Source organism: Plectropomus leopardus, chromosome 20, assembly GCF_008729295.1.
Source record: "Plectropomus leopardus isolate mb chromosome 20, YSFRI_Pleo_2.0, whole genome shotgun sequence".
In the NCBI taxonomy this organism is placed as follows: domain Eukaryota; kingdom Metazoa; phylum Chordata; class Actinopteri; order Perciformes; family Serranidae; genus Plectropomus; species Plectropomus leopardus.
The window spans coordinates 20,785,504-20,798,843 of record NC_056482.1 but is presented as its reverse complement, the minus strand read 5'-3'; the positions used below and the strand labels follow the sequence as shown (position 1 = coordinate 20,798,843).

The window sequence follows — 13,340 nt, the reverse complement described above, 5'->3', positions numbered from 1 at the left end:
GACGAAGTTTCACGTATTTAATGGAATATTTCAACATCTACTTTTGATAGAATGTCACACACATTTCTACAGATATTTATGGCCCCAAGATGATGAATCCTTCTAATTTTGGTGTTCATCCTACTTTTCCTCTAGCAACACCAGCTGGTTGATATTTGTGATTCTTATTAATATATCTCTATTTGTACACACACACACACACACACACACACACACACACACACACACATCTATATATATATATTAGGTGGATCGCCATGAAAATGGGTACGTACATTCATGTTCCCCAGAGGATTGAGTGCATTTACTTTTTTCCTCTGATGTTTCCTCTAGCAGCATTATCAGGTAAAAACTTAAATCTGTCCAGTATTTTTATTTATGACTGAATATATATGCAAAACTAATGACATTTCTATCAGCCTCAGCTGTAATTTCAGCTGTGTTTTGTGGTAATGAGCAAATGTTAGCATAATAATGCGCAAAACTACAACCATAAACATACTTAACATCAGCATGTTAGCATGCCATTGTGAGCATACCAGCATGCTGATTTTAGCACTGAATTTTTTGGTCAGCTAATGAAACCATTTGTAAAATGATGGCCATACAGCCCCTGTGTAGACATACCAGCTGTGGATACATTTTAAGTGTCAAGAAAAAAAGTGAAAGTGAAGTGAAAGCAATGTGTCACACACAAACTTTAGTTCATGAAATGCCAATATAGCTATTCTGAATCGTCTCCCATGAAGCCAAAGTGAGAAAAACATTCTCTGCAAGGTCACAAGTATTGATTTAAAGAACTTGAAATGAAGCAGTGTTGGTCTGTGGCAGAGTGTGGGAAGAATGAAATGTGTCATCACTGTTTTTCTACTGAAAAGTTACTTGTGTCTTCATGCCTGTTTAAAGAAATATAATGCCTTTTTTTGCCCCCTGCAAAGACACCTTCATCATCTTCTCTAATCAGGAGATAATAATATGAATCATCCATTCTGAACAGGGCACAAAAGATAATGATAAATTGAATTCTAGAAATATCAAAAGGCAAAATGAGAATGAAGCCAGCATGCCATCATTCATTGTGAAATGGTCACATTTAATGGTTGAAACCTGTCATTGTATATACATCTATAAAAAAGACCCCAGGTACAGGTTACGACATTCTACTGCTAATACATACATTATTATTATTATTAAATAATAAACTTTTTGTTCAATGTTAAAGTTACATATCATAGTTTACAAAATAGGATCAAGGAGAATTAAGCCATTATGATCTCTGAAAAAAACAAACAACAAACAAAAAAACCCAACTAAAATCCTATATGTGTGTTTGTATTATTTGTCCATAAGAATAAAAAAATACAATAAAACACATCAATATTCCTTTGAATAACATAATATTAACTGGTGATATTGGCTATTGAAATGTAAACTGCAAAAAGACAATTTTTTATGTTCGGAAAGGCGTCAGAATTTGGAAAGCAAACTGTTTTGTGTTATTGTATTTTACAGTATAGAGCAAAATGGAAAAAATAACATAGCTCGCATCAATGTGTCAATAACCAACTTTGTCGTCGTTGAACCAAAACAAATGGGTGGGCAAAAAACTGTTCAGTCTCAAATCCATTTTATTTTATTTTTTTTGTTTGTTTTTTACAATCCAGGTCCTCTTTGCCAGTCGGTGAAAGCAGAGTGTAAAGCTAATTGTCTAATTAAGCCAGACTACCGTTACTGAATTCCTCAAAGTGTTAGTCCTCATATCGAGAAAAAAAACAAAAAAAAATTGACTCACTCCGTCTGTTTGATTCAGTCGCCGGAGTTGACAGATTCAGAGTTGGACGTAGCATTTGTGTGGCTTCTTTGTTAAATGGTACACAAACAGGAGCTGCAGGGTTCCTCAGACTCGTCCCAAGTTTCATTACTGTTTGAGTCGACATCAATCAAGTGTTGTGCACAGACACACACACACACACACACACACACACACGCGTATAACTTTCTGGGGTTCTTGTAACCCACGATGAAGGCAGTCACAGGCTTCAGGAAGCTCAGTGAATTGTTTGGGAACCACTTTGTGGGGGGTGGAGTTGAGTCTTTGGCATGATGATTTAGCTGTATGGGGACCGCTACGGTAACGATACACACAAACACACGAATGCTCTGTATATGTGTGTATTTGTCTGTACGGTGCTGCGATTTCAGAAGAAAGTGAAAATTAATTCATGATCAATAGTAAAAATAAGAAAAAGGAACAAAAAGGTCACGAGGAGATTTTTTTTTGTCATCAGATGAGTTGATTTTCTTGCTCTGAAGAGGTGATTCCCAAACCAAACTGTTGTCTGCCAAAAAAAGTCTGCTGTGGCCCATCAAAGCCACCAGGGGGTAATATAAGACTGTTTCTGCTGATATCACTGCTGCTGTTGCTGTTGCGGTAGTTGCTGCTCCTGTTGCTGCTGCTGTTGTTGTTGTTGTTGATGGTGGTTGTTGGTGCCGCTTTCAAAAGTTCTTCTGAAGAATTTCTTTGTCACCGTTAATCAAAAATGCTGAATCGCATTATCATCGTCTGGTTTCATGTCTAGGTAATCTTGGTGAGTAACTGTGATGGACAGAAAATGATCAATGCACTGTATCCTTGAAACATGTGCAAAATAGAAAAAAGATCAGCCTCCTCCTCCTTTTCTTCCGCCTACTCCCTTCAGGAATAAGACATTAACATCTGCAGGAAGAAACAAGCAGAAATTAGGAATCATTAGCTGCAGCTCATCACACAAATGAATGGGTCTATTTGTGGATCTTGTATTAGGCAAATCAGTTGTGACAAGCCTTTTATTAGTTAGTACCTTTGCTGGTTGTATATGTTTGTATCTTAAGTCAAAGTATCGATTCCCCTCCTTGGGTTGAAGCCTTCTTAAAGGGTCATAAGATAAATCCAGCAGGTCAAGAGGAAAAAACAAATTCCTGTTACAAAAACTTTTCTCTAATTTTGGCTTTTTGTAACATTTGACCTCTCTGGGTGGCATTTACTTAAATTAAACCAAATAAGATGTTTTCAGGGGAAAGGTCTTTGTGCTGGAGCCACAGCTTTAATCTTTAAAGGTAACTGGTATTTTTCAACCGGCAACCTATTTTCTCATGTTTTAGATTAGTCCAGTATTGAGCGACAGCACTGTGGCCAACAGCAGCAAAACAGGCTGCAATGTAACATTAAGGGGCAATTGTGCGAAATGTACATCCAGTAAAACTGCTTGTCTTTGTCTATTGACAGGCTCAGATTATCATTTTAAGTGCCTGACAACATGCAACAAGCAATGTCATGCAACCTTTTGTTGATTCTTAAGCTTCATTCCTAGTTCATCAAATAGTGACATGTTTAGCTGATGATGGGACCAAAGCGCCGACCCAAAATGTTGGTATTTCATGACTTTTCATGACACAATCAACTAAGAGATGCATGATGTTGCTTTAAGAAAATTATCACTACAAAGAGTAAGATCCTTTGTGTTTTACCAGAAACAGCACCAAAATTGCTACACCAACCAGACTCTATTCAGTCATTTTATTATCATAAAACACGCCAATATAAGAACCACAGAAAAAAAAACCCAACTTAACAAACAAAAACCCTTGTAGTTCATCTTTTCACTGTTCCAACAATCACCAACTGGAAATAAACCCTTAATTTACTCTGCTGCCTTTATCCACGCTAAAATTAGTTTATTTAAATGGAGTCTGGTGGGTTTGCCAATAGTGTTTTCAAGGTTGTTTCTGGTTAAACAAAAAAGATCTTACTCTTTAACAAAATGGTCAGCCTCTGGGATCCTTTTCATAATGTTGTCAGACACTTTCAATACCAATCTGAGCCTGTCAGTGACAAAAACAAGCATTTTAAGTGGATGTAAATTGATGGTGTACTCAAACGTCCCTAGTGATTACACTGCAACCTTTTTCACTGCTAATGGTTGCAGCACTCTTGGGCAATACTGGACCAATTTCAACAACTGTTCCTGTTCCTTTTAGTGATCTAGACACAAAAACATGGGAAAGTAAGGTCAGGTTGCAAAATACCAAAGTTACCCTTAGTTTGCCTAGTTTTCAGTACTTAGTTTACCCTCTGTAAAACAGATGTTACCTATAGCTGACAGAAAAGAAGAATATTTCTTTCTGAACTGCAGTGGAGTAGAAATATAAACTAGCATTGGATTGTATTACAAAAACAAATCATGATCTGAAGAGATACCACTGTGTGTAAAAAGCACATAGCAGATTCCCAGTTGGACTCTCTGTGGTACAGGGTATGGTAGAGAAATTGGCATGAATGTGTTTTTAGCATATTCATCCAACTAAACCTGGCTCGCTTCATCCTCCAGTGGTTAAAATGAGCAGCAGGTGTTCAGTTGGGGATGCAGCCATGTTTAATGTCATTTGGTTAAAGTGTTATTATACGGGTCCTGTTTATCAGTGTTCCTCTTTTCATTAAATGGGGTGCAAAAACCATTTCTTGTTTGCACACCTTTATAGAGAGCTTTGTTGTGATCGTTGACATTCACTGTTTCATTCATTGCTCAACATCTACATCTTCGACAGGAGATGTGCTATTACAGCATGATTTATAGAGTAAAACCTGTAAAATTAATGAAATGGGACAGCTTTGAATTGGATTTTTACCTCTATCCCTTCTGGGGATCTGCAGAAAAATATGAAGAAAAACACCCTGCTGGGTCATAAAACAAACTCAGCCAATCGTTGTTGCTTTTGTTCTATTAAACATGCTCTCGACATCAATAGACATGCACCAACTTGCCAATATGTGACTGAATGACTGAGTTCATAATCAATTTGAAGATGAGGGGCTGTAGACTCATTAAAAGAGATGTGTGTGAATGTGTGTGTGTGTGTGTGTGTGTGTGTGTGTGTGTGTGTGTGTGTTTGCTTACCACATGAACAGCAGCAGCATTCCTAACAGCAAAGGGGAGAAAAGTGTGAGGAGCCTGGCAGCTCTGCCCACTGGGGGTTCAGCCTTTTGTGGTGCGTTGGAGGATGGTATGGGGGAGGTCTTGGTCTCTGAAAAGAAAAAAAACCCAAAACAAACAAAAAAAAAACATGAAACACAATAAACCTCAAAATAATTTTTTTGTCATACAGTGTTACACAAGAATTTTCTTTTGTTTTTGTCCCCCCTCGAAACATTCAAGACATCATGCTGATGAATGGACACTGAAAAGTACTCATCATACCAGGAAGAACCAAACAGAAAGGAAAATACAGTGCAGAGTGGAATCAATTCTAATCTGCAACACAATCAATATGGGACTTGTCAAGGCAGTTATGAAGTGGACTGGACAAAAAAAAAATCTCATACTGAAGCCGCAGGGAAACGGAAAAAGAGACAGAGACAGAGTGAAAAAGATAGACGGATAAAATATGGACGGAAATGCAGGAGAGAGGGAGAGAGACGGAGTGTAAGGTAAAAACCCTGAGGTAGAGAAGACAGTGAATATAGGAGGTGAATGATGTTTTTAAAAAAAATTGTGGAAATGTGCATTGCCGCACTTAATATACTGCTGATAAGAAATGGTCTAATACACACTTTGAAAATATATCCATAGAATGCTGTACATTTTTATTTTACAGCACGTAACCGGAGCTGTAGACCAACCCAAGTCCCTTGTAAGTCACAAAATTGAGCACTTAAGCACTTTGATTGTTTGTTTATTATGTTTGCATTTGACTGCACTGACATTTCCTGCAGACCTCACATGATTTGAGAATTGAGAGCAATTATTAATCACACAAATGAATAAACATATAAATGTATGAATAAATAAATAAACAATACATAAAAATAACTTTAAAAATACAAACAACAGCAAAAGAATAAGAAAAATTATAACGAACACAAAAATTTAAAGAAACAAACAAAAATAAAAAATACTGTGTCTCTTCATTTCTAGCCAATACGGCTTTACTCAAGTGTATAGGGCTGGTACTTAAAAGCTTGTAACGAACATAAATATGCTTAAAGAGACTATGTGCTTTAACTATTTTCAGTACTTCAGTTTGGTTTTACATAGCTTGACAAATAAAAATATCAGAGTTTAATGTTTTATAAAATGGGCTGTTGTCGCTATAGCTGCAGGCAGCACAGGAGATATTAACTCATGCACACTGTTTGCAGCTCAGTCTGGAACCCAAAGCATTTTTGTTGCTGGAGAGAGAATATGATTTCCCTCTCCTTCCAATTAATGACTGTTGTGTAGTACTGTGTTGGGAGTCGGAGAGAGGCAGCCAGGTGTGAAATAGCCAGAGAGAGAGAGAGCGAGAGACAGAGAGAGAGAGAGAGAGAGAGAGAGAGAGAGAGAGAGAGAGAGAGAACTAGGACACATTTAACATGTTCAGCAGCTCAGTGCAATGCTAGCCAGCCTGCAGCAAAACATTTTGCTTTGGAATGGTGGAGGAAATAAAAATTATGCAGACATAATGTGATGGCAACGAGGAGAGACAGTTATGGGGTGTAGGCTGATGTAACAAGGTAGTTGGAGACAGGGAGACAAGACAATGATGTGAGGGCGAGGGGAGATTGATAAACAACAGTGGGGAAAGAAAATTTGGCAAAGGAGAAGGGAAAGAAGAGAGCAGGCAGGCAGAGTGGAGAGAGAAGGGGGTATCTGAAAATAACAAAAAAAACAAAAAGGATGGATAGAGAATGCACAAGTTAATGAGATTTAATTTTTCTGAGTTACTTAAACTTTAACTACCTTGCCTGTTTACACTAATAATGTTGATGTCTCAGAGTCTGTTTACACCTGGCTTCAGAATGCATCTCCACCATGGATGTATTAAACAACTGGTTACAGGATGGAGGTGGGGCTCTGTTCATTCATGTCAGAGAATCCCCATGTCAAATGAGGCAAAAAATGCTCTATTTCTGTGAGAAAATGTTCTCCTTGTTACCATCATTATCGGTCAATGGAAACACCTCAACAGAGTCGATAAACAGGAGGAGCCAATGTTCCCACTCCAATGTTTCCTCTTAATGATATCCACAGTATAGAAGCACAAAAGTCTTCCTGATAAACAACACTTAAGGTTAACTTACTTATGGCCATATGTGTTATTCATCTCAACTACTTTTGAAACTTTTAGAAAAAGCATATCTTCTTTAGGCTAGTTTCATGTGGCGAATAACTCATAGCCATGAAGAAAAAGCCAGTCAGAAATGGCCATCAAGATTGGTACTGGTTGGTTTTTTATCAGACTTGTAGTCGTTCAGGTGAAGAAATCATTATGATGATAATATAGTATTCCTATTTTCTTTGCAGAAAAGGAAACACAGAGCCAGAGATGCTTTATTCATACACTCCAAAAGTGATCTGCAGGTTTCTATTACGGCTGAACTTCAGCTTTCGCTCGCCCTCAGCAGTGCAAACACCTGGATGTTAGGATCAGTACTTGGATGTTTTGGATCAAAATGCACCTCAGGAGTTGTAGTTAAACTCTCAGCTCACATTGTTTATATTCAGGCTTGTACCTTTGGCTTTCCTTAAATTGAAAAATATTTTCTAACTCGGATACTAAATGTTTATACTGCTGGGTCTATTTTGTGCCATCCAAACCTTGGAAGTGCTCCAACTATTTCACCTAACACTGTTTTTAAAGAAACTGAGGATTTTTACTTCTAGAACTCTAAAAGACTTAAATAACACCTCCCTTTTGAATACTACGCCAACTTAAGGATATAATAAGCAGTGATTTTCCTGTGAATTGGAGCCAGCATGCAGCAAAAGGGGAACTGAAGGCACCTCAGAATTTGCTTGAACATTTAGCTGTGGTGGTTTCTGCTTGTTGAGCAGAAACTAAAAATGTATAAATAGATCCAGACATGAAGGATATAAGAAGTGATATCTAGTGTTGTCTGTTTGGTGCTAGACAGTGTCTAGTTTCTGTCTCACAGAGTGGGCGAGGCAGAAACTTAAATCTTCGATGGTTGCAACATGAAGGATGGCTGCAACTTTTTAAGGCCTCAGCTGTATCTGTTTTTCACTTCCTGGAATGTGGTTGCTAAGCGATGGTCCAATCACCAGAAATGGGATTTCTAAAATGTCGTCTGTCTGTCACTGAGATATCCTTTTGATGTGAGATGCAAGGAAACAAGACAGGCACATAAGTAAAACTCTCAATAAGGTATGGGCTACCTGTTATTGCTGATGCATGAAGAGAGGAAAACAGAAACAAATAAAAAAAGGGGGGAGAGGAAATGTGGCAGAGGCAAGACAGGAGAAGGACAGAGAGGAAATGGAGAAAGTGTAACTGTGTGTTTAGAGTGGGAGCTACACAATCAATAAGTCTCAGAAAGTCTGTTCATTTCCTATTCGACTGAGCAGCCAGAAAATATTGGTCAGTGTATAGATGTTAACAAGCTGGTCAGCTGAAAAAGAAGACGGCTCTGGCCGAACTCTGTCTTTATTGGCGTATTCACAGACAGGAAATACTGATGTGATTCTGCTACATGTACAACTGTTCCAATAATGCAAATTAAATAATTACTTTAAATTTACACTTTCTGCAAAATAGGACTCCTGTTTGGACTTAAACAAATGATGTAGTGGTTATGAAATCCTTGAGTATGCCAAATGTTACAGCTTGGCAAAGCATACAAACTCTTTTTGCCATAGTTTGTATAAAAACATGGGCAAATGTCGTATCCGTCAATGGGAACAGCAACCCACCCTGAAGTCACTTTATTGATATTAACAAAGCAGTTGTAGCTGCACTCGGCCACAACAGATGTAATCAGTCGTCCAGCTAGTAACATCTGTAAAGACGTTGGCAAAAGGCCACAAGAAGAGATTGGTTCGAAAGGTGAGGAGATGAAAGGTAAGAGCAAGAGAAAGAGTCTGATCAATAGACAGAGAAGTGAGAGGAACAGAGAAAGAAAAAGACTGAGAAAGCGAGACTTAAGAGAGAAAAAAAGAGTGAAAGAGAGAACAGGACAAGGAGAGAGCGAAGGGAAGCAGCAGAAGCAGCAGCTGGATCGAGCTGAGGCATGAGGAGAATCCCAATAACCTCCAGTTCTTTCCCAGAGAACAAGAATAATACACTGTGTACTGAGTCAGTGTTTGTGTGTGAGTGTGTGAGTGTGTGCACACTGCATGTTATCAGGGGGATGTAGTGTGTATGTGTGCACTGTGTCTGTGAGAGATTGTGAGAGCATGCTGCATGTACTCTGTGTGCTGTTTAGCATGTGATTATGTTTCTAGGCATGCGAGAGCACATTTAGTGTTGACTAAGAGATGAGCAGTGCTGCTCATGACCAACAGGAGTCACTGTTGGACTGTTAAACTGTTGAGAAACATCAACAGATGGGCAGCGAGATGAGAAAAAGACTGGTAGACAAAAGTTTGTCTTAGAAAGATTTTAAATTGGGTTCTTATTGTCTTAAATGTAAGGTAGCTCTTCCCTTCTTTGCCTCATATTTGCATGCTTGATAAATTGATGGTTGATAGTTGTTATTGTTTACTAAAGTGATTTTATCAATATGTTGACAAGGTTGGGATTCAGGATTGGGGGCTGCACAGCGAAGTCAGGAGTTGTTCAACCACAATGCTTTCCAATGACAATAGAAATGGATGCTACATAAGAGTACAATGTTATAAGTCACATTTTAGACTTTCATAGAGACCTAATATTAGAATAAGGCTATTATTAGTATTATTAAAAATAAAAATCTCTGGCAAAGAGGGTTATATTTTTGGACTGTGCTGTTGCTAGAAGAAAATGTTGGCATTGTTCTGCAAGCTATGGGCATGCTAAATTCATATGTTTCATATGTTTTATTTGTGACACCTAACGTGGGTGTTTTTTCGTTACCTGTCTCTGTTTTTACAGCAGCACTTTTGCCACCAAACGTGTTTTTCAGAGACATATTGATGCGTTTCCAGCAGCAATTGTACCACCAAATGTTAGTGGTTTATGCCAAAATATGATCTTTTCCTAACCGTAACCACGTAATTTTTGTGATAACACATAACCACACATTAATCTATAGAAAAGTAAAGGTTCAGTGTCGGACATGTTCATCCTAGAACTGCTCATGTCAGTATTTGACACTGTATTTGACATCATATCCTTGCCAACTTCCAGTGGTTGAAAGTCTTGGCTTGTTGCGATGAGGTACGGTGGAAATGTCCTCTGGGTGTGATCACTGCACTATAACATCACCTAAGGGTGTGTTTAAAGGTTAAATTAAACTATAAAAAGGTGACACAGACCTGAAAGTTTCAACCACTTGAAGCTTGTAAGCCCACAAAAAACACCTTCATATACAATATTCCACAGTAAGAGGCTTCTTGAAATTCTGTTGTGAATATAAAATTAGTATTCCCTAGCCTGAGAAAAAAATGGAGATGGCATAGATAAACACACCCTACATTTGCGAGATCATCTTAGTATTGCAATAAAGCTGTAGCGGTGCACATTAAAACCCGTCCACCTGTATTCTGTGTTTATTCATTCAAAATGTGTCCTTCCATTTGTACTTTGCTATTCCAGCGCAGTCAGAGAGATGAGTACAAAAGAGTGTTCAGACCTGGATTGGATGTCTTGTTGTTCGGGGATCATCAGTGCGTTGAGAGATTTCGATTTGACAAGAGAGCCATCCTTGATCTCTGCCACATGCTGAAAGGGTGCCAACTAGATAATTCCCAGAGATAGTTTTTGTCCTTGTGTGTATGAGTATGTGCATGTGTGTGTGTGTCGGTGTCGGTGTGTGTGTGTGTGTGAACACACACAATATAATCATCTGTAATGAATTTAATGGTAAAAGATAACATCTCATGCATAAATAAAACCTAGAAAGTGTAGCACAGTTATACTGTGAGTGAGCCGATCTGAGGCTGTAGGAGGGACGTGAGCATTTTTTGCAAAGATGGCACAATGTTTCCCTGAGGGTGTGTTCAGGCGCTCAGGTTGATGTGTGTCGATTTGTCTGGAGGCTGCTGGATCTTGTAGCTTAAACTGCGATAAAAGTTCAAGGCCATCAAATGCTTATAGTGTACTCAATTTAATGATAAAGAAAGTTATTAACCAAACTTAATTTCATACCTAACTGGTTCAGGAAATTTACTGTGTGACAGCCGTGGGCACAAAGAACAATGTTTTTTTTTTTTTTTTTAAAAAAAAAACATTATAGGAATACTATATTATCATCATAATGATTTCTTCACCTGAATGACTACAAGTCTGATAAAAACCAAACAGCTTTATAGAAACCCTATAAAAGACACAGTCATACTAAGTATATGCCCTTGGTATCTCTATCTTTCTCTCTCTGAACTGGTCAGTGTGCATACTTGGGGAATTAACAAGTGTATCATTAATTATTCAGGACAAGCCTTCTCAATACCTACAGGCTTCTGTTAGATTTGCATTTAGCCTTTTTGCGTACCTTTTTTCTTAACGTTATACTAAGGTGAACCTTTCAGCCACAGCAGCGGTCCACCACTTCTTCCTGAGTTAAGTATATCAACAACTATTGGATAGATTGCCATTAAGAACATTTATGGCACTCAAAGGATGAGTCCTACTGACTTTGATTAATAATTCTTTTCAAAGGCCACCGGCAGGTCAAAGACTTCACTTGTCCAGAGACATTTCTTAGTGTCTACTAGATGATTTGGTATATGATTTTGGTCCCTTGACCATGTATCCTAAATGACTGTTCTCATGCATATTAGCACCACAATTAGTATATAGCCCATGTAATTATGAGGTAGTAATTTGTGTATAACCCCCTATAATCTGGAAGGCTGGGATCATGTAACCAATTCACTCATGTAAGTAAAGAGGAAAGTAGCATAAAAATCGAAAGTCCGTATAATGAGAAAGGTTGGGGTAGTGGATTTGTCAAATAACACAGGACTTTCCCCCAGGACACCAGAGTTCCAAACCATGTAAAACCAAGTAAACTTTTAAGTTATTTTACGGTATGTTGTCACCGTGTTTCTCCTCTCTAAACTTAACCTACGTAACTTGATATTATGCATGTAACATAACATTAAGTATGCTATGTTTCTCATGGGGTGCTTATTTGTTAAATATCAAAACGAACCACTGTATGAGGATATGTCGATCCAAACGATTTGATAATCTTTTGACTTTGTCTCTATTGTAGCCTTTAGGCTGCCATTTGTAGTTTAGTGTGAAATGTCTCAACACCTACTGGATGAATTTACTTGAAATTTGGCTGTAGACATTCATGTACATTCATGACATTGTTGCAAAACCTAAATCAGAGAAAGCTCAACACAAGTGAAAAGTTTCAATCTTGAAGGTGTGGATTGGATAGTCTTCAAAAAATTGAATGTTCAGCTCAAACAGTACAGTCCTAACACTAAAAACTTCCTTTGCATATATTTTGAACTTGAACTTTGAACGTAGCTGACTGAAGTCCCCCACTCTGAAAGCGACCCTAAGGTAAATATACAGTCTTTAAGTGGGGCTGTCACCTACCGGTAGAAAAGTCCACTTCAGTTGTGGAAGTGATCGGCAGAGGATCTTCAATCCAGGGTGTAGCATGGACGGCAACACTCCAGTCACTCCATGTTCCAATCTCTGTGTCCTTGGCAGCCACCTGTTGAACATAAGGAAGGTAAAAAGTAATTAATGAATCAGAAGCATGCATTAATGAGCTCCAACATAATTTGAAAAGCAAATAAAATGAGGGTGAAGAACATGCTGTCCAGGATGGAAAGCAAAAAGCAAAGACTAAAATCAATCTGCAGAATAAGTCGATAAGAGACTAATATTAGTATACAGTATAATATGTATGTATGTATGCATGTGTGTAGGTATTTGTCTATCTATCTATCTATCTATCTATCTATCTGACTATCGAGGCTGAATCTGCATCCTTGGAGGAAATAATTATTTTTGATTATAAGGTTGTGACGATAACCACATCACTACAAGTTGAATCCAAGTGATGCTATTGTGATGATGAGATCATTCCCCGATTTTTTTGAGCCAATATAACAAATTCATTAAAAAAATATGGTACTTTGGCTTTGATGCAACCCATCTGTGTGCAGTGGCCTACCTTAATGTCCTGTCCACGGTATTATCTAATTGGTTACACATCCTGAGTCATGGCCTATCAACATTGAGAGCTGCCGTAGATGGCAATAAGGGAGACTGGAGCTGCTTCGGTAAGCAGGCTGACTTAAAACTGTGTGGCGAATGTAAGACAACAAATATTAATTAAGTTGTAATGAACATCGCAATGGCTTCGCTGCCAAATGACAGTGCTGCATTTCTGTTTCACTACGGTAAGACAAAACTCCTGT

The 13,340-nt window shown here is 38.1% G+C and overlaps 1 protein-coding gene across 2 annotated transcripts in view; it reads right to left on the bottom strand.

Moving 5' to 3' along the window:
* Nucleotides 1-1,067: 1,067 nt before the first annotated feature.
* The window catches only part of cntfr (ciliary neurotrophic factor receptor), a 158,663-nt gene continuing 146,390 nt past the window's right edge, over nucleotides 1,068-13,340 (bottom strand). For both annotated transcript variants that reach the window (XM_042510003.1, XM_042510002.1), the window contains 3 exons: nucleotides 12,508-12,628; nucleotides 4,935-5,061; nucleotides 1,068-2,716 (listed from right to left, as the gene is read on the bottom strand). In XM_042510003.1, the coding sequence (XP_042365937.1) occupies nucleotide 2,716; nucleotides 4,935-5,061; nucleotides 12,508-12,628 (249 nt within the window). In that variant the 3' untranslated portion in view covers nucleotides 1,068-2,715. The remainder of the gene's footprint in view (nucleotides 2,717-4,934; nucleotides 5,062-12,507; nucleotides 12,629-13,340) is intronic.